The sequence below is a fragment of the Cottoperca gobio genome, chromosome 6 (genome assembly GCF_900634415.1).
Source record: "Cottoperca gobio chromosome 6, fCotGob3.1, whole genome shotgun sequence".
In the NCBI taxonomy this organism is placed as follows: Eukaryota; Metazoa; Chordata; class Actinopteri; order Perciformes; family Bovichtidae; genus Cottoperca; species Cottoperca gobio.
Genome location: NC_041360.1, coordinates 699,332 through 719,702, shown reverse-complemented (window position 1 = coordinate 719,702; position 20,371 = coordinate 699,332). Strand labels below are relative to the sequence as shown.

General features: G+C 42.6%; 1 protein-coding gene across 1 annotated transcript in view; it reads left to right on the top strand.

Moving 5' to 3' along the window:
• The first annotated feature begins 1,211 nt into the window (after positions 1–1,211).
• Positions 1,212–20,371, top strand: part of LOC115009114 (C-Jun-amino-terminal kinase-interacting protein 1-like) — a 28,972-nt gene continuing 9,812 nt past the window's right edge. Inside the window, exons 1-5 of the mRNA XM_029432882.1 lie at positions 1,212–1,607; positions 12,057–12,132; positions 12,530–13,078; positions 14,993–15,547; positions 15,953–16,210. Coding sequence (XP_029288742.1) covers positions 1,536–1,607; positions 12,057–12,132; positions 12,530–13,078; positions 14,993–15,547; positions 15,953–16,210 — 1,510 coding nt within the window. The 5' untranslated portion in view covers positions 1,212–1,535. The remainder of the gene's footprint in view (positions 1,608–12,056; positions 12,133–12,529; positions 13,079–14,992; positions 15,548–15,952; positions 16,211–20,371) is intronic.

Sequence of the window (20,371 nt, the reverse complement as noted above, 5' to 3'; positions counted from 1 at the left end):
CCTCCCTAACACAAACTGGAAGCTGGTTCCACTGGAGAGGAGTTTGATAGCTGAAGGCTCTGGCTCCCATTGTGCTCTTAGAGACTCTAGGAACTACAAGTAACCCTACAGTCTGGGAGTGCAATGCTCTAGTTGGTTTATAAGGTACTATGAGATCTTTAAGATAAACTGGAGTCTGACCATTAATTGCTTTGTAAGTCAGGAGTCAGGAATGTGATGTTAGAACCCGAAATTCCCGATGATCCCAGGAACATCAATGATGATGTGTCCAGCAGCATCAGAAGATTTTCGTCATTCATGTCAGATTTTGTTATGGTATCTATCACATATTATTATGCATCTTCAAAGGAGACAGTTTATAGGTAGCCTACTGCAAGGCTGTGCATGCTGAATAACTGAAGTGATTCAACTGTTGACTGATCTATAGACTGGTTGGCAGCCTGACTGACTAACTATATGGTTTATTGGCTGAATGAATAGCTGGATTTGTTTTAATTTATACTGATTGGATTGCAAGATGGCTCATAAACTGATAAACCGTTTGATGATTCACTGGGTGAAGGATTTACTGTTTTGTTTTTTTTAATGGCTGGTAGACTGAGTGACTGGCTGTAATAGCTAATATAGCTAGCTGGCAGAATAGTTATTGGTTCACTTGTGATCTTTTACCTGACTATCTGGCTGGCTGTTTGTTAACTGGCTGAATGACTGACTTTTTATTTGTTTCATTGTTGGATAAATGGCCAAACAGCTGGTTTGCTGGCTGGCTGATAGACTGAGAGAGGATTTACTGTCTGAGTAATTGCTTGATTGGTTGGCTAAATGGTTAGATGACTGGTTTGCTGGCACCTTTGTTGGCTGATTGAAGGACTGTTTGTTTGATTGGATGGCTGGTCTGTCGCCATTGGCTCTCCATGGGATCACTGTTAATGTATAATATTATTTGACTGGGTAAACAAACACACACAAACACACTCACAGTGTTTATTAGTCTTAACTCACAGACAACACCACAGGCAGATCAGCTGATGATGTCATACTTTGCTCTGATTGGTTAGCCCTGACTTCCTCCTCCCCCTCACTCTCCCTCTCTGCATCTCTGCCTCTCTCTCCACAATGCCATCTTCTCTCTGTCAATCCTTGCTCATTCCACCTCTATTCAGTACCACCCACCTCTTCTGCTCGCTCTCTCTTTCTTCCTTCCTCATTCTGTCTCTCTACCTCTCCTCTCCATTCCACTCTGCTCGTGCCAGGAAGAGGATGGTGATGATGATGTGACACTGTGGCCAGCCAATGATCATGCAAGGAGGGAGTGGGAGGGGTGTGTTCAGAGGCTGAGCTAGGATCTGATCGATGCTGCTGAGGAGACCGCGGAGGAAGAAGGAAAAGAGAGGGAGGTAGAGGAGGGTGGGGGAGGCCTTGTCCGAGCTGAGGAGCGCCAACACTGGCTTAATAGAAGAGGAGAAGAGGAGGAGGAAGAGGAGGAGGGAGGGAGAAAGCTGTCGCCTGTTAGACGGGGATCAACCTGTGCTGTCATGGATAAATATCGACCAAAGAGACCAACCACCCTGGCTCTGTTCCCACAGCTGCCACAAGCCGGCACCCAGGTAGAGAGGCTGGGAGGAGCCCCTGTTTTTAAGATTGGTTACAGTGTGTGTGAGTGTGTCTGTGATCATGGGTTATCCTGTGTATACAATGAGGCAGCAGTGGCATCAAGCTGAATAAATGGGTTACTGTGTGTGTGTGTGTGTGTGTGTGTGTGTGTGTGTGTGTGTGTGTGTGTGTGCGTGTGTGTGTGTGTTTGCGTGTGTGTGTGTGTGTGTGTATTTCTTGGGAGGATCCAGTCTTCAGAATGAGACAGCATTGGCTAACTGTATCTGTGTTTGTGTGTGTGTATCTGTGTGTGTGTGTGTGTGTGTGTGTGTGTGTGTGTGTGTGTGTGTGTCTGTTCTGGCAGTGGGTCAGTTCTGCAAATGGTTCAGCTGTAGCTGTTTGCTGCTGTGCTTCAGTAAATAGGCTCCTGTTTTGTGTATTGGAGGCAATATTCTCAGCAAATACATATACTGTATGTGTATACCACAGTAGATGAGCAGCTAGGGGTTCAGTGACTTGCTCAAGGACACGTTGACAGGACATTATGGCTGTTGTGGAGATTGAGCCTGACTGTGCTGTTAAAACAAGCGCCTCCACGCTGTTCTGCCATCTTGTAAAATATACAAGTGTATTTAAGATGGCTCAACTGTAACAGTATCTTCTAGTGAGAGATCAGAATAAGAGGATAATACAAAACCAAGTCAAAAGAGGAAGTGTTGCTATACAAATAAGTCTAGAGCAATGTAAAGTAGCTAGCCTTAGCTCCTTATGCAGTGTTCAGTGATGAGTCTCTGGAGGGAGCCAACAGCAGTGAGTGGCACTCTGCAGTAGTATGCTTGTGTATTCCTTTAAATGAGCTGCATCCTGTTTACTGTGTCAGGGCAGATCAGAGTCGTTTCATCCTAAACTGGGTTTCCCTTCAGCATCGACATACAAATCACTCACTCAAAAATATAGGGAGGAAGTTCTTTATTTCCACTGGAACATCAAATGAAATCACTGTTGTTGTGACCAGTCTAGATATTGATACAATAGATACAACGCTATAAAATACGGTATAGGTGGTTAATTGGTCAGATATTAGTTCACAAAAAAGATGGTAGGCTAGGGTTAGGGTTTCACAACCTACTAACTATAATATAACTATAATTTTTGCTGTTACAGAAATTATGTTAATTAGCTATGGCTAATATAATCTGTCATAGCAAATTGTGATGCTTGTCATTTTCACTAAAGCAGTGGTCACATAAGAGATTTGCTAGCTTTATATCTAAATAGAAAAGTGGCTATCGGAAACCTAATGCTATGCCTATTTCATCTAACCCTGTTGAGGTTACTTGTTGGTGATTGATTTCAAACCCATGAGTCAACTAAAAACTTTATCAAGAGCCACAATTGTGACGTAATCTTCAAGCTAGCCACCAGCTATAATCTACAATAGCACTCACCTTTCAAATTTGAACCTTTTGGGATTTTAACAAAGTAAAACAACAATTCATTTGTTAGCATTCAAAAACATACAGCTGTGTAGCCTACTAGTGTGCCATAAGTCAACGTAAATCTCTTGTAATGTAATCCTGCCAACATTTTAGCTATAAAAAATTTGCATGTTTTACAATCATGTCTGAACTTGCTGTGTGTATCTTACTCGGCTGGCCTGTTCTGCATTGGTTAAGTTAACCCACAAAGCTCTTAGTCTTGTGGGAAATATTGTTCTTTAAGGGCTGCTTAAAGACAAAAACAAAATAAACAATAATAACAATAATATTACATTTTAGACATGTTGAGATATAGAATAAAACACACAATATACTGTTGAGAAAAGTTCTATGCACATTTGAAATATAGTCTTATCCCTTAAGACAACATGTGTCATGCTAATGTTTTAACATTGTAGGCCTATTGATGGGACAAGATTTTGCTGCTATTCTTCTTACTAAATACGGGATATTATGGCTAATGGCCAAACGCATCAACATTTATTGATTCTTAAAGAGGCATACATATTTCAGGAGAACAGAATTGCGTATGCTTCAAACTCACTGTAATGTCATGTGAAAATGTACAGTACAGCTAAATCATGTGAAATCTCTATAAACAGTTCTGCATATGAATGCAGAATCTGTAGGCAACATGACAAGATTTTGGTATCAGAAGTGTTCTGGATTCCGTTTGTAGTCCGAGGAGGGATGTCACAAGAACCGATACTTGAACCGATAGTGATGAACACTGCAGTGTGATTGGCTGCTGTAATCTGTGTCCTCACCAATCTGTCCTGCCTGCCATCTGGACTCACAACAGGAGCTGGATTAGATTTACAACATTCACTATCACTTAACATCAAAGACTGTGAGCTCACTGAAACTACGTGTGTGCTTGCGTGCTGTGCTTCTGTTTTGATGTTGTATAAAGTGTTATTAAGATTTACAGGTGTACACAAACAGTCCTACTAGAATGAATAAGCAGGATATTAGTGTTAAAATCCACAGGTCTGCAAGTGATACATTTTTCATCAAATAGATTATAAATTAATTTTATTTAACGACAGCATCATTGGAATTGCCTGGATGCTGAACTGGTCGAAATGGGTTCTTGTGATCCACCTAAACTCTACTGTAAAGACAGGCTGATGATATAGCATGTTAATTAGTAAGGTCATTCATCCTGCTTTATTGTTGTCCAAAGTTGTCCAAAGTTGTCCAGTGGTAAAGCAGCTGTACATTGTGCACTTTGCAGCGCAGGGAAACACTGTACTTTATTGGTACTTTATTTCACAATATAGAAACAAAGGGCCTTATATGCTTTATCCTAAATATAAATAAAACAATCATTAAATATTGTGTGGGAAATATTAGAGTGTGACACATCAAAGGCTCTCTGTTAGTGTGAAGGAGAATAGCTTCTTACAAGGACTAGGCTAAATAAATGTTCACAGACACTATGTGTCATAGAGGGTATTTTGTCCGGATATGAACACAGGTGTGCCTTGAGATTTTGGCTTGGCTTGGTGTACCTTGGCCATAGAAAGTTTGAAAACCACTGGTCTAAGCCATCAACCTGTCTTTTAGATCCGATTCTAACTAAGAAGTTTAAAGAAGTGTTACCCTTAATTAATTAACACCTCGTTATTAAATATGATCAACCTGTCTCTATTATCTGGCTACGTACTACAATCCTTTAAACTAGCTGTAATAAAACCACTTCTTAAAAAGCCCAGTCTTGATCCAGAGGTTTTAGTCAACTATAGGCCGATATCTAACCTTCACTTTCTCGCTAAGATCCTTGAGAAAGCAGTTGCAAAACATATTTTACCATATAATAATTTATTTGAGGTTTTTCAATCTGGATTTAGAGATCATCATAGCACAGAGACGGCACTGGTGAAAGTTACCAATGACCTTCTATTGGCATCAGACAAAGGACTTGTCTCTGTTCTTGTCTTGTTAGACCTCAGTGCTGCTTTCGACACTGTTGATCATGACATTCTACTACTGAGACTGGAACATTATATTGGCATAAAAGGAACCGCACTAAACTGGTTCAAGTCCTATTTATCTGAGCGATCCCAGTTTGTACGTGTTAACGATAAATCCTCCATCACAGCCAAAGTCAGTCTTGGAGTCCCGCAAGGTTCTGTACTTGGGCCTATTCTACTCACCTTATATATGCTTCCTTTGGGCAATATTATAAGGAACCACTCTGTAAACTTTCATTGTTATGTGGATGATGCCCAATTATATCTATCAATTAAACCAGATGAAACCAATCAATTAGCTAAACTTCAGGCATGCCTTAAGGCAGTGGTTCCCAAAGTAGGGGGCCAGAGCTATTGCAGGGGGGGCTTAAGCCCTGCTACCATAACATGGACAAGTTTGTGACAGGGCTCGAAAATATTCTTATCTACAAAAGCCAAAAAAACCTTTTGATGTTAAACACAGACAAAACTGAAGTTATTATACTTGGCAAACATTGCAAAAATAAGACACATCTCAAAATTATGCAGAAAAACTAGTCCATGCATTTGTTACTTCAAGGCTGGACTCATTATTATCAGGTTGTCCCAAAAAGTCGCTTAGGACTCTTCAGTTAATCCAAAATGCTGCGGCACGTGTATTGACAAGAACTATAATTTATTCAATCCACGTTCTTATTCGTCGAGATCCAGAGAAATAGATTTGAAGCCGGCTGCAATTTGATTTTGGGCCCCTGGGTACTCCTATGGCGTCTAAATTTACCTTGTCATCAAAGGTACTAAAGGGGACGGCTCTTTTGCTACGAGAATGTAATTTCTTGGATGCACTTGAAAGTTGTCCTATGGTAACAGGCAAAATTAGCATTATTGGTGTACAGGTTCCTGACCAGTGAGTGGGCAATGCTTGTGTCATTCTTACTCCCGCGCCACATGCCCACCAGATGTCTGATCAAATCAAATCAAATCAAATGTATTTGTATAGCCCAATATCACAAATTATACATTTGTCTCAGTGTGCTTTACAGACTGTACAGTTTACGACACCCTCTGTCCTTAGACCCTCGCATCGCACAAGGAAAAACTTCCTAAAAGAAACCCCACAATTAAAGGGGGAAAAAATGGAAGAAACCTCAGGGAGAGCAACTGAGGAGGGATCCCTCTCCCAGAACGGACAGACGTGCAATAGATGTTGTATGTACAGGATAAACAACATAGTACAAATACAACATTTGACAGAAAATTATCTTGTGTTGAAAAAGAGAAAGTTTGGATGAATCCAGGAAAATGTCAAAAAGGCTTCCCGGTGTTGAGCAGGACCAGGGCAGCAGGCGCAGCCACGATTCCTGATCCTGACATAAACTTTATCAGAGGCAACCTGCCACATGAGACACAGAAACTCCGGGAATGATACCCCGGATGATGAGTTAGTAACCTACATTTACATAAATGCATACAGATAGAGAGGGAGAAGAAGAGAGGGAGGGGAGGAGAGAGGAAGAGAAGGAAGAGAGCAGGGAGGTGTCCCCCGGCAGTCTAAGCCTATAGCAGCATAACTAGGGGCTGATCCAGGGCAAACCTGAGCCAGCCCGAGCTATAAGCTTTATCAAAAAGGAAAGTCTTTAGCCTACTCTTAAATGTGGAGAGTGTGTCTGCCTCCCTAACACAAACTGGAAGCTGGTTCCACTGGAGAGGAGTTTGATAGCTGAAGGCTCTGGCTCCCATTGAACTCTTGTAGACTCTAGGAACCACAAGTAACCCGACAGTCTGGGAACGCAATGCTCTAGTTGTTTTATAAGGTACTATGAGATCTTTAAGATATGCTGGAGCCTGACCATTAATTGCTTTGTAAGTCAGGAGAAGGATTTTGAATTATATTCTGTATTTTACCGGGAGCCAGTGCAGAGCAGCCAATACAGGAGTAATATGATCCCGTTTCCTTGTTCTTGTCAATACACGTGCCACTGCATTTTGGATCAACTGAAGAGTCTTAAGCGACTTTTTGGGACAACCTGATAACAATGAGTTGCAGTAATCCAATCTTGAAGTAACAAATGCATGGACTAGTTTTTCTGCATCATTTTGAGACAGGATGTGTCTTATTTTTGCAATGTTACGTAGATGAAAGAAGGCCGTCCTTCAGATTTGTTTTATGTGGGAGTTAAACGACAGATCTTGATCAAAGATGACGCCAAGATTCCTTACAGTGGTGCTGGTGGCCAAATTAATGCCATCCAGAGCTTCTATGTCATTAGAAAATGCGTTTCGGAGGCGTTTAGGGCCAAGTATAATAACTTCAGTTTTGTCTGTGTTTAACATCAAAAAGTTGCTAGACATCCAAGTTTTTATATTCTTAAGGCATGCTTGAAGTTTAGCCAATTGATTGGTTTCATCTGGTTTAATTGATAGATATAATTGGGTATCATCCGCATAGCAATGAAAGTTTATAGAGTGGTTCCTTATAATATTGCCCAAAGGAAGCATATATAAGGTGAATAGAATCGGTCTAAGTACAGAACCCTGCGGAACTCCAAGACTGACTTTGGCTGTCATGGAGGATTTATCGTTAACAAGTACAAATTGAGATCGCTCAGATAAATAGGACTTGAACCAGCTTAATGCGGTTCCTTTTATGCCAACACAATGTTCCAGTTTCTGTAGTAGAATGTCATGATCAACAGTGTCGAAAGCAGCACTGAGGTCTAACAAGACAAGAACAGAGACAAGTCCTTTGTCTGATGCCATTAGAAGATCATTGGTAACTTTCACCAGTGCCGTCTCTGTGCTATGATTAACTCTAAATCCAGATTGAAAAACCTCAAATAAACTATTATTATGTAAAAAATCACATAACTGTTTTGCAACTGCTTTCTCAAGGATTTTAGCGAGAAAGGGTAGGTTAGATATCGGCCTATAGTTGGCTAAAACCTCTGGATCAAGACTGGGCTTTTTAAGAAGTGGTTTTATTGCAGCTACTTTAAAGGATTGTGGTACGTAGCCAGATAATAGAGACAGGTTGATCATATTTAATAACGAGGTGTTAATTAAGGGTAAAACCTATTTAAACAGTTTAGTTGGAATCGGGTCTAAAAGACAGGTTGATGCTTAGACGATGAGATTGTTGAAGTTAGTTGGTTAAGGTTGATTGGAGTAAAACAGTCTAGATATATTTCAGGAGTTACAGATGTTTTTGAAATTCCGGAGTTTGAAGTTAAGTCATTACCAATTGAGGTCAGGAGGAGATTAATTTTGTCTCTAATAATTATAATTTTATCGTTAAAGAAGCTCATGTAGTTGTCACTACTGAGAGATATAGGAATAGAAGGCTCTGTAGAGCTGTGACTCTCTGTCAGCCTGGCTACAGTGCTGAAAAGAAACCTGGGGTTGTTCTTATTTTCTTCTATTAAGGAAGAGTAATAAGCTGCTCTGGCATTACGGAGAGCCTTCTTATACATTTTAAGATGATCTAACCTGACTAAACGAGATTCTTCCAATTTAGTGGAATGCCATTTACTTTCAAGATTTCTCGACTTTTGTTTTAGTTTGCGGATTTGTGAATTAAGCCATGGAGCTTTCTTTTTCTGTTTTATGATCCTCTTCTTTAGAGGAGCGACAGAGGCAGTGAGGCTGCAGTGCTATCAACAAGATGATTAATTTGGGAGGGACTAAAGTTAGCATTGGAGTCCTCCATTATATTGATATTGAGTCCTGGTATTGAATTAAGTGCTGATGGAATCACTTTCTTAAATTTAGTCACAGCACTTTTAGATAAACATCGAGCGTAGGATATTTTGCTTAATGGCTTGTAGTCCAGTAACAGGACTTCAAAAGTTATTAAAAAATGGTCTGATAAAAGAGGATTATGTGGACACAATGATAAACTTTCAATTTCAACACCATATCCCAGAACAAGGTCCAGAGTGTGGTTTAAACAGTGAGTTGGTTCATGTACATTTTGACTGAACCCAATTGAATCTAATATTGAGATAAATGCATTATTAAGGCTGTCACTATCAACATCCACATGAATATTAAAGTCACCTGCACTAATTATTATCTGTTTTAAGGACTAAACTTGATAAAAATTCTGAGAATTCAGATAGAAATTCAGAATACGGACCAGGAGGGCGGTACACAGTAACAAATAAAACTGGCTTTATTGTTTTCCATGTTGGGTTTGAGAGCGTAAGAACAAGGCTTTCAAAAGAGTTATAGTTTAGTTTAGGCTTAGGATTGATCAAGAGGTTTGAGTCAAATATGGCCTCCACCTCCTCGGCCAGTACCTCGAGGAATGTGAGTATTAATATGACCAGGTGGAGTAGATTCATTTAGACTGACATATTCTAAATGTCTCAGCCAGGTTTCAGTGAGACAAAATAAATCAATCTTATTATCTGATATTAAATCATTTACCAATCCAGCTTTCGTTGATAAAGATCTGATGTTTAAGAGCCCACATTTAATTTTTCGATTTAGTTGTACTTTTGCAGCGGTGGTGTTTATTTTAATTAGGTTTTCATGTATAACTCCTCTTCTGTTAACCACAGATTTGATTAATTTCAGTGGTCGTGGGGCAGGGATTTGAGTAGGTCCACTAATAAACTTTGTAATATTATTGGATATGAGATCTGCTCCAGCCAAATTAGGATGGATGCCGTCACTCCTAATCAGACCAGGTTTTCCCCAGAAAGTCCGCCAATTGTCTACGAAGCCCACTGATCTGGCAGAGGGTGCAAAGGATGTAGTGAAGGGAATATAGGTGACATGGGAAGTGTCTTCTGGGACACGTGCAGTCATACCATGTTACGGTATAATAAGGAAAGTGTCCTTTAGGGACTATTTTTGGGCCGGTACGATTAAATAAAAAATACTCGTAATTTCAACATGCATTTAGTAGCATTAACAGAATTGGTGGAATTGAGTGAAAATGGCATGGTTATTAGATTCGGTCTACCTGTGGCGCAGATATAACAGTCTTCCTTAGAATGTTGTTTAGCGGTAAATTTTGCCAACTGCAGCCAGCGGTTAGAGGTTAATACAGTCCCTGGTCAGAAAAATCATCAAATTGTAATGTCTTAAACTGCACCGTTTGTTGGGCTGGATTTTGGCTGTCCTGTGGGGTTGGTCTGGAGGAGGGTTTGTTGGCAGGAAGTGGGTTTAGTATTTTTACTTGTATTCGGGTTAGTGGATCTTTTCCTTCCCTATCTACGCCTACCCAATAAGTTGAGTCCTGGGGATTTTTCACTGTCAGTAAAAAATTATTCCGATTTTGGCAAAAATTAGCAAACCAAACCCAGGACTCCCTATTAGACACTTTTAAACAACGTTGGTGTTTTGAAAATATTATCAGTGATGATGAATTACACTTTGCACAAGTTTTTATTGGATAGTTTTTAATAATTTCTTTTAACCCTTTGATACACAAGCTATGCAAACCCCTTCTGGGGCATGAGTCGAGGGTGACCCTATGGTGTTGTTTCGTGCATGGCTGGGTGTTTCCTTGCTATGTTTTTGGGAATGGATTTGTTCGGTCATTTGGTGTTCCGGTTGTTCATTCGTCATTCGTTTTGGGTTGCCGCAGGTCATTGTTTTATTTCTCCCTTTCTTGACTTGTGAACTGGAATGGGTTTTGTGTTGCTGCATCAGGTTTGCACGCATGGGTCGGGGGTGGATCGTGTGTGGAGGTGATGAGAGGACATGCTATGGTGATGATATTGTTGGGGATGGTTACTTTGGCAGTAATTTAGACCAAATGGTGCATTTGATGTTTGGGGTCTTTGTTTGCCACACTTCACACATGGCATGCATCATACGGCTGATGGCACTTTGGGATGTTGAGCTGTGGGTATCTGTGGTGTGGCTGTCTTGAGCTGTGACGCTGCAGTTCGGTACAGTTGCACTGCAGATGCTTGCGGTTCGGTGTCTTGCGGTGTTGTCGGTTGTGTGGTGTGTGATGTGTGTGGGTATGGTGGAGTGGCGAGTGGACATTTCAGATGTTGGATGTATTGTTTGGTCTGGATCGCTGCTGGGATGATCGTTTTTGACGGTGTTGTTGTTGTTGTGGTGTGTCTTTTTTTTCATTTTTGTCACACTAGCATACATGGGTCGTTTTTAGCCCATGTGTGTGGACCTAATGTGGTGGTGCAGGAACTGTTTTGGTTTGTGGTTTGAGAAGGGGGGAAAGGGGGTGGTGATCGAGAGCGGGATATTTGATGAATGATTGAAGTATTGAATGATTGAATGGGTTGATATCCAGGGGTGTGGCGGTGAGGCACTCAGCCGTGCGTGGGGTGGCATTGTGGGTCGATGCGGGTCATTTTTTACCCATGTTTGTGCTTTTTAGAGTGGTAGTGATACAAAAATGATTTTTATTCAAAAAGTAGGAAAGCAAAATTTAATATAGGAATTTGTGATGATCAAGGGTTAAATATTATTATTATATAGATTTCTTTCTTTTTTTAAAGCATTTTATTAAAGTAATTGTAGAAATGAAAAATATGTAAATTAAGTGTTTTTGAAAAATCCCCCCAAAAAATATCTCTCTCTCTCTCTGTCTCTCTGAATGGGTTGCGCATGTCAGTAAGTGAGTCAGCGTTCTGTATGGTTCCTGTGACGTCATGACTGAACCGTCACTTACAGTAAATCCTGGTCGATCCTCATTCCTCTTCCTTGCAAAGAGAAAGAGAGCGAGAGAGTGTTAAATAGATAGATAATAGACAGACAGACGGACAGATTTATATTAATACCCTCTTTGTTACGCTGCAGGAACGATTAAAAGCAGATCCCTGCTCCTCCATGTGTATCAGATGTATTATCTATAATACTTTCAGCTAGATTACAGGTTTAACACCTCAGGCTTAACTGTGAACAAAACCTCCGCTTGCGTGTGTGTGTGTGTGTGTGTGTGTGTGTGTGAGTGTGTGAGTGTGCGTGTGTGTGTTGGTTTCTGGTCTCTGCTCTTACACAGCTGCTATGTTTCATTAACTCTATCAAGGACTCCATCAACAACAACTCTTTGGGCAAAAAGGACAGCTGGAAGAACTCCCGCTCCTCCTCCCCACATATTACAGGTATGGAATAAATTAGCCTGAAAAACAAAAATGGGAAATGTTTCGTTAATGCTTTTGAGGAAACGGGGGTTTGAATTGCTCAGTGGTGGACATTAACTTAAGTACTTTACTTAAGTTACATTTTGAAGTACTTGCACTTTTCTACTTCTACTCCACAAAATATTTGAAGTGATGTCCATGCATGACAGTATAAGAGTGAGAACAGATCCTCAAATAAAGTGAAAATGTTCTTCAAATATTTAAAATGACTCGTGTGATTTTTCTTCACTCCCTGTAACTCTTATTTCTCCAGGATAAAGTACTTACTGTAGGCCACTTTCATAATCCCTCCAGTCCGTATACATCTGGTTGCCTAATAAATAATCTGATGCTTATGTTTGTTCTTGTGTTTGTTAAGGGGATCTAACACCCCCGGATATCCAACCAAAAGCGGAGGACAAAGTTCGGAACAGCACGCGCCGCCCAGCCCCAAAACCCCCCACAGCCAATGGAGCGAACAGCAGAGCCAACACTAAGGCTGCTGCCCCCACCGTAGACACACGCGCTCGACTGCGCGAGAGACAGGCATCAGTGGCCACACACATGCAGTCCTCCAGCACACAGAGGAGTCAGAGGAGAGGAGGAAGAGGAGCAACAGTGATGAGAGAGAGGAGCCTGGGGGACATCAGAGGAAAGGATGGAGTGACAGCAGGGAAGGAAGAAAGAAGAGGAGGAAGACTGTGTGAGGAGTCCAAGGGGAAGGAGAAAGAGAGAAATGGCCATCAGAGGCCAAATGGACTGAAAAGCCGGGGGGCTGATGGGAAAGGAAAAGTAGGTGCTAAAGGGGTCAACAGAGGAGGAGTCAAGCCAAATGACATACTGTCTAACCAGGAAGTTTATCTGACAGCCATGGTGGTCCCACGCACGCCTGTAGCACCAAGAAACCAGGACAAGACCCAAGACCAAGGTACTGAGCTGTAACTTACATTTTTGCCAAAGGGACGGTAGTCTGACTTAGAGTAGGGGTAAGTCTTGCATTTATTTCCTCTCACCCTATGCTTATTTTCCATTGTGAGATTTATTATTTGAAAAGGAGGGGTCAAAAAAGTTCAATCAAAAGATAGCATTCACGTGCACCATGTGTTATAAAGGTGTGTTTTGCTAAATGCAGATGACAGCAGTCCTCTTTGTTTTAGGGCTTTATTTCCCCATAACAATCAAACATGTAGCCAATATGTCAAGTTTCAGGTAAATGTATAATCTTATTGGTGTTTTAACATTATCTTCAACAAAGATCACTTTATATTTTCTGCCATGCACTTGCACCTTTATTCTGCATCATGAGAAGTACAGTAAAGCAAAATGTGTCAAATGAATCATGAGTTTGAGTCCCCATCCCCCTCAATCACTTTTGCCACAGTCCCTAAGTAACAATTGCATAATAACATAATACATAATACATAATAACAGGAACAATTAGCAGTGTTCCCTGTAAACCCAAGTTAATATGAAATTAGAATTGGAAACTTTATTCTTATTTGTTGAATTATATGCTAGCTACACGGAAACACCAAGTTTCACAGTCCTTTGCAGGAGCCTTCTGAAATTATAGTTACATATGAGTAAAAGAAACCATGCAACCCGTAAAATTAAGAAAACAAAACGTAATGTTCATGATATAGTGTTTGTATGTTCTAAAACATGGCCCTTCCTCTGAAGTTGTGGTTGACGTTACCTTGGACTGCTTGCAGGTCCGTGCCACAACTTCGCTCTTCCTCTTTAGAGACATTTACACCTTCACAAGGACAACATTCTGATTATAGCATTGAATAGTTTTGATAAAGGGCAACTGTGGGGATATGGAATAGAAGCACAAAATAGACAGAATAGTTATGTAAGGATTCCCAAACTGTGGTGTTGATGAAAGGGTCAGGGGGCACCAAACTCACTGGTCGTCTTCCTGGACTATGCATGTGCGCAGTAAATACAAATGTATATGACTTGTGGGTCAGGAAATTCAGTCATCTGAAATTTGAAAGTTGTGCCTGATAATGGGCTCATTAAAATGAATTTCCTCATTGGAAGGACTATTTACAAAAATATTGGCACATACTGTGATTACATTCTGCACCTGCACCTGCACTTGCACCTGAGGGTCAGTGCCTCTCTTAAGTGCCAAATGAAGACCCTGAGAAGGGATGTGGAGTCTCTGGTTGTATTCTATTAAATAGCTCTTTTGAATATCTCCAACATGACTTTTCCAAGGTACATCTAATTTAATTATGTTAAGACATTTAAATGAATACTTTAACAAAAGAAATATCCTCTGTTACCTTTAATTCTTGAAGAAAACCTTTTTCTCACATGCCTCCACATTGAATATTGAATATATTCATCAAGAATATTCTTGATGAAATGAAATAAATGGGGGCCGTGTTTAATAACAGCAAAACTATATCCAAGTATCCATTTACAAACTCTCACAAAGCTCACTCAGTATAATCCAAGTCTCATTCTCCAGTCGTATGCTCATTACTAACAAATAAAACCTCACTATTTAAAACACAAACTCGTCCGTGCGAGTACTGCTTATGCGGAAGGGTTTTAAACCATGAGGTTTTAGTGGAAATGCCTGTGTTTGTGAACTAGTGAGCATACAACTGGATAAATGACACTTGGATTATACTGCACGAGTTGTGTGAGAGTTTGTAAAAAGATGTTTTGATATAGTTTTCTTGTGTTCTTCAAGAATTCAAGGTAACACGGTGAGTCGTCGATATACAAATGGTCATTTTGTCGGTGAAGTATTCCTTTAAGTTTTGTAACATATGTGAAGTGGTTCATAAATAATCTAACTACTGTCCTTATTTTGTGTTTTTAGGCCAAAACCATGACAGGACCCAAGACAACCCGCCTGTCCTCTCCAGGTCCAGCAGTGAGGGGGGTTCAAACAGAATGTCCCTCAGCTCAGACACAGAGGGCCCCCCACCAGGGCCCCTGCATCCCTCTCTATCCCACCGAACCAACCCTGTCATCAGTGAAGAAGAGGGAGAGGGAGATCCAACTCCCTGCGTGAACGTCCAGAATGGTCCAACCCAATGTAATGAAAAATCAGAGATGGACTTTACCAAGTCGGAGGTGGACTCACGGGGAAGAAAAGGTGACAATAACATTGAGGTGGAAGGCATCAACTCTGTCACTCAGACTGTACCAAAGAGTGAATCTGCAGCAGGGTTAGATTATGACTCTGTTAAATACACTCTGGTCGTCGATGAGCACGCTAAATTGCAGCTGGTCAGCCTCAAGGACTGCTTGCACAGTTATAATGAGCACAATGAAGACAGTGATACAGAGACGGTCTATCAATCAGCCAATGAGGAGGAAGACCCAGAGTATGAGGATGAGAGAAAGAGGAGAGAGGAAGCAACGAAGCAAGGTAATGATACAGATTCATTTTTAACATGGTTGAGCTCACTTCAGTTCACATACAGACAATAACATTACATGGAGCAGTTACGATGATGATGTGTGTGAGTAGGTGGATAAAGGTGCAAAGAGAGATTTAATGGTGTAGTGAGTGAATTAATATATGATGTAACAGCAGTCTCAATATAATAATAATATAATAAAATAATAATATTATCACTATAATCATTATGTAATGTATTAATCACCATTCTAATAATTATATAAACACAAGCAGCGAGGCCGGACTGACAAGGTTTAACTTGAGGACAGAATGTCTGAAATTGAAATCAAACCTACACCATCTGTTTGCACGGCTCCTTGGTTCTTGTTTCTTCATGCTAGTAGTTTACTTTCCCTTGTTTTCTGCTCCAAGAGAGGAGGAAAGAGGAGGAAAAGAGAAGAAAGGAGGAGGATGACACGAAGAAAAGGAGGGAAGAGGATGTGAAGAGAAGGAGGGAGGATGAGGTGAAGAGGAGGAGGGAAGTTGTGGCACGGACCTGCAAGCAGTCCAAGGTAACGTCAACCACAACTTCAGAGGAAGAGGAGTGTAACGGAGGAAGGGCCGGCGCTTCCAGAAGTAAGAAGTTCCTCAACCTGTTTTCCAACAACAACAGTCATTACAGCGCCACTGGTATGTATACTGTCCAAGTATTTAGTTTGAATAAGAAATGATTTTGAAATGTATATTCAGGCTTCTGTGAACAGTGAAGCTAAAAGCCGCTTCCTGTCTGTCTTTCAGCATCACACTTCTCCTCTACCATTTATGTTGTACAAACGGTAGAGAGGTATTAGTATCTTGGTTATCAATACATGCATTGATGTACAGAGGCGGTTCAAGAAACACATGATTTACAGTAGTCTTGACTGGGTTGATGTGTCACTTCACTTTCTTCATCCCCTCTGTGTATCTTTGCTAATTGATTATGTTGAAGCTTAAATGCAAAGAAATGTAGCACTAGTTAGTCTTAAATATATTTCAATTAAGCAGAATTTTCAAATTGATTCGATTTATTGTTTCAAATGTTTTTAAATACCTATAGAAAACACATTGGAAGAGATGTTTGTGACCTGAAAATAAAGTGTGGGAAAAAGATCTGCGTTTAGAGGCATTGACAGTTCATTAACTGGTCTTCATGTTTGCTTTGCCCTAACCCATTCTTAACAAGTGATGTAATATATCCATCCCAGCTACGTCATTTTCAGTTGATATGGAAGCTGCAGAAGCAGTTGATGGAAACAGTTCACATTCTCCATCCATCCATCCATCCATCGTCTACCGCTTATCTGGGATCAGGTCGCGGGGGCAGCAGCTCCAGTAAGGAACCCCAATCTTCCCTTCTCCGGGCCACATCCTCCAGCTCCGACTGGGGGATCCTGAGGCGTTCCCAGGCCAGTGAGGAGATATAATCTCTCCACCGAGTCCTGGGTCTTCCCCGGGGTCTCCTCCCAGCTGGACGTGCCTGGAACACCTCCCTAGGGAGGTGCCCAGGTGGCATCCTTACTAGATGCCCGAACCACCTCAACTGGCTCCTTTCAACGTAAAGGAGCAGCAGCTCTACTCCGAGTCTCTCACGGATGGCTGAGCTTCTCACCTATCTCTAAGGGAGAAGCCAGCCACCTGTCTGAGAAAACCCATTTCAGCCGCTTGTACCCGTGATCTCGTTCTTTCGGTCATGACCCAGCCTTCATGACCATAGGTGAGGGTAGGAACGAAGATCGACCGGTATATTGAGAGCTTTGCCTTCTGGCTCAGCTCTCTTTTCGTCACAATGGTGCGGTAAAGTGACTGTAATACCACCCCCGCTGCTCCGATTCTCCGGCCAATCTCTCGCTCCATCGTCCCCTCACTCGCGAACAAGACCCCAAGGTACTTGAACTCCTTCACTTGGGGTAATGGCTCATTCCCTACCCGGAGTAGGCAATCCACCGGTTTCCTGCTGAGAGCCATGGCCTCAGATTTTGAGGTGCTGATCCTCATCCCAACCGCTTCACACTCGGCTGCGAACCGATCCAGTGACTGTTGAAGGTCACAGACCGATGATGCCATAAGGACCACATCATCTGCAAAGAGCAGCGATGAGATCCTCAGGTCACCGAACTGCAACCCCTCTCCTCCACGACTACGCCTCGATATCCTATCCATGAAAATCACGAACAGGATTGGTGATAAAGCTTAGCCCTGGCGGAGGCCAACATTCACTGGAAACGAGTCCGACTTACTGCCGAGTATCCGGACACAACTCTCGCTTTGGGCGTACAGGGATTGGATGGCCCTCAAAAGTGACCCCCTCACCCCATACTCCCGCAGCACCTCCCACAGTATCACCGGGGGGACCCGGTCATACGCCTTTTCCAGATCCACAAAACACATGTAGACTGGATGGGCGTACTCCCAGGCCCCCTCCAGGATCCTTGCGAGAGTAAAGAGTTGGTCCGTTGTTCCACGACCAGGACGGAATCCGCATTGTTTCTCTTCAATCAGAGGTTCGACTACCGGCCGAACCCTCCTTTCCAGTACCTTGGAGTAGACTTTACCAGGGAGGCTGAGAAATGTGATACCCCTGTAGTTGGCACAAACTCTCTGGTCCCCCTTTTTAAATAGGGGAACCACCACCCCGGTCTGCCAACCCCTAGGCACTATCCCAGACTTCTACGCAATGTTGACGAGGCATGTCAACCAAGACAGCCCCTCAACACCCAAAGCCTTCAACATTTCTGGACGGATCTCATAAACCCCTGCGGCTTTGCCACTGTGGAGTTGTTTGACTACCTCAGTGACTTCCATCAGGGAAATTGACGATGATCCCCCATCAGCTTCCAGCTCTGCCTCTACCATAGAGGGCGTGTTAGTCGGATTCAGGAATTCCTCAAAGCACTCCTTCCACCGGCCGATAACCTTCTCAATCGAAGTCAGCAGGGTCCCACCCTTGCTGTACACAGCAAGGATGGTTCCTCTCGCTTCAAGCAAGGATGGTTCCTCGCTTCCCCCTCCTGAGGTGCCGGATGGTTTTCCAGAAGCACCTTGGTGCCGACCGAAAGTCCTTCTCCATAGCTTCTCCGAACTTCTCCCACACCTGCTGCTTTGCCTCTGACACGGCAGAAGCGGTGTTCGAGGGTTACCGCCCCTTGAGGCACCTAAGACCTTGAGATCACAGCTCATCACCGCAGCTTCAGCAATAGAGGTTTTGAACATCGCCCACTCAGGTTCAATGCCCCCAACCTCCACAGGGATGTCTGAAAAGCTCTGTCGGAGGTGTGAGTTAAAGATCCCCAGGACAGGGGCTTCCTCCAGACGTTCCCAGTTCACCCGCACTACCCGTTTGGGTTTACCAGGTCTGTCCAGAGTCTTCCCCCACCCCTTGATCCAACTCACCATCAGATGGTGATCAGTCGACAGCTCCGCCCCTCTCTTCACCCGAGTGTCCAAAACATGCGGCCTCAGATCAGATGATACTATTACAAAATCGATCATTGACCTTTGGCCTCGGGTGCTCTGGTACCACGTGCACTTATGAGCATCCTTATGTTCGAACATGGTGTTTGTTATGGCCATTCCATGACTAGCACAGAAGTCCAACAACAAACGACCGTTCGGGTTTAGATCAGGGAGGCCCTTCCCTGTCTCCATCGTTTCCCCATGCGTTCGTTTGAAGTCTCCCAGCAAGACTACGGAGTCCCCTACTGGAGCACCCTGCAGGGCTCCAGGGTCTCCAAGAAGGCCGAATACTGAATACAGAACTGCGGTTTGGGGCATAGGCACAAACAACAGTCAGAGTTCCCCCCCCCATAACCCGAAGGCGTAGGGAGGCGACCCTCTCGTCCACCGGGGTAAACTTCAACGTAGCGGCGCTCAGCCGGGGGCTAGTGAGTATCCCCACCCCGGCCCGACGCCTCACACCTCCCCGGGCTTCCTCCGGGCAGGGTCTCTCCTTTCCTTTCCCTTTTTTTCATGAAGTCGTTTTTGAACCATTCTTAGTCTGGCCCCTCGCCTGAGACCAATTTGCCTTGGGAGACCCTACCAGGAGCACTAGGCTCCAGACAACACAGCTCTCAGGTTCATAGGGACACACAAACCTCTCCACCACGATAAGGTGATGGTTCCCAGAGAGACATTCTCCACATTGATCAAATAAATATGTTGATTTAAGTGTACTTGTTTCTGTAAGTAGACTAAAACAACCTGTACAGCAGGGGTACCCACACTTTTTGGGCTTATGAGCTACTTTTGAAATGACCAGGTCCAAGTGATCTTGGACGGGTGCTGTCGGCGGTTTGTGCGACGGGGGGGGGTTGCTGGTGCGTAGTTCACCCCACTCCTTTCCTCCGCTCTGTCTCTGACACTTTAGGTGTGTGTGCGGGAGCGAAACAGTGGTGAATGTATGCTCAAGGCCAGACAAAAACAAAAAACTTGAATTTCTGAGGTGCGGGGTTCCGTTGGGGGAATATATATGTATATTTCTTTTAACGGTGCGCGATCTACTCGCACTACACGATCGACCTTTTGGGCACCCCTGCTGTACAGCCATCTCATTCATGCTTTTCAATTTGTATTTTGCTGTTTTTCACAAATTAAAATTAAATCAAATTACATTTATTTGTCACATTCACAATCACAATCATAACCAACCATATGTCAGCATCAATATCTTTTTTTATACTGCTACCAGGATTCACCAAAGTCAACAGCTTCTAAATCCTACACTCTAACCTTTTCATGGTGGTGGCCATTTGGGCTCTTCATTCCTCAGTAAGTATAAGTTTCAAAAAGCTGTAGATTATGAGTATAACATCA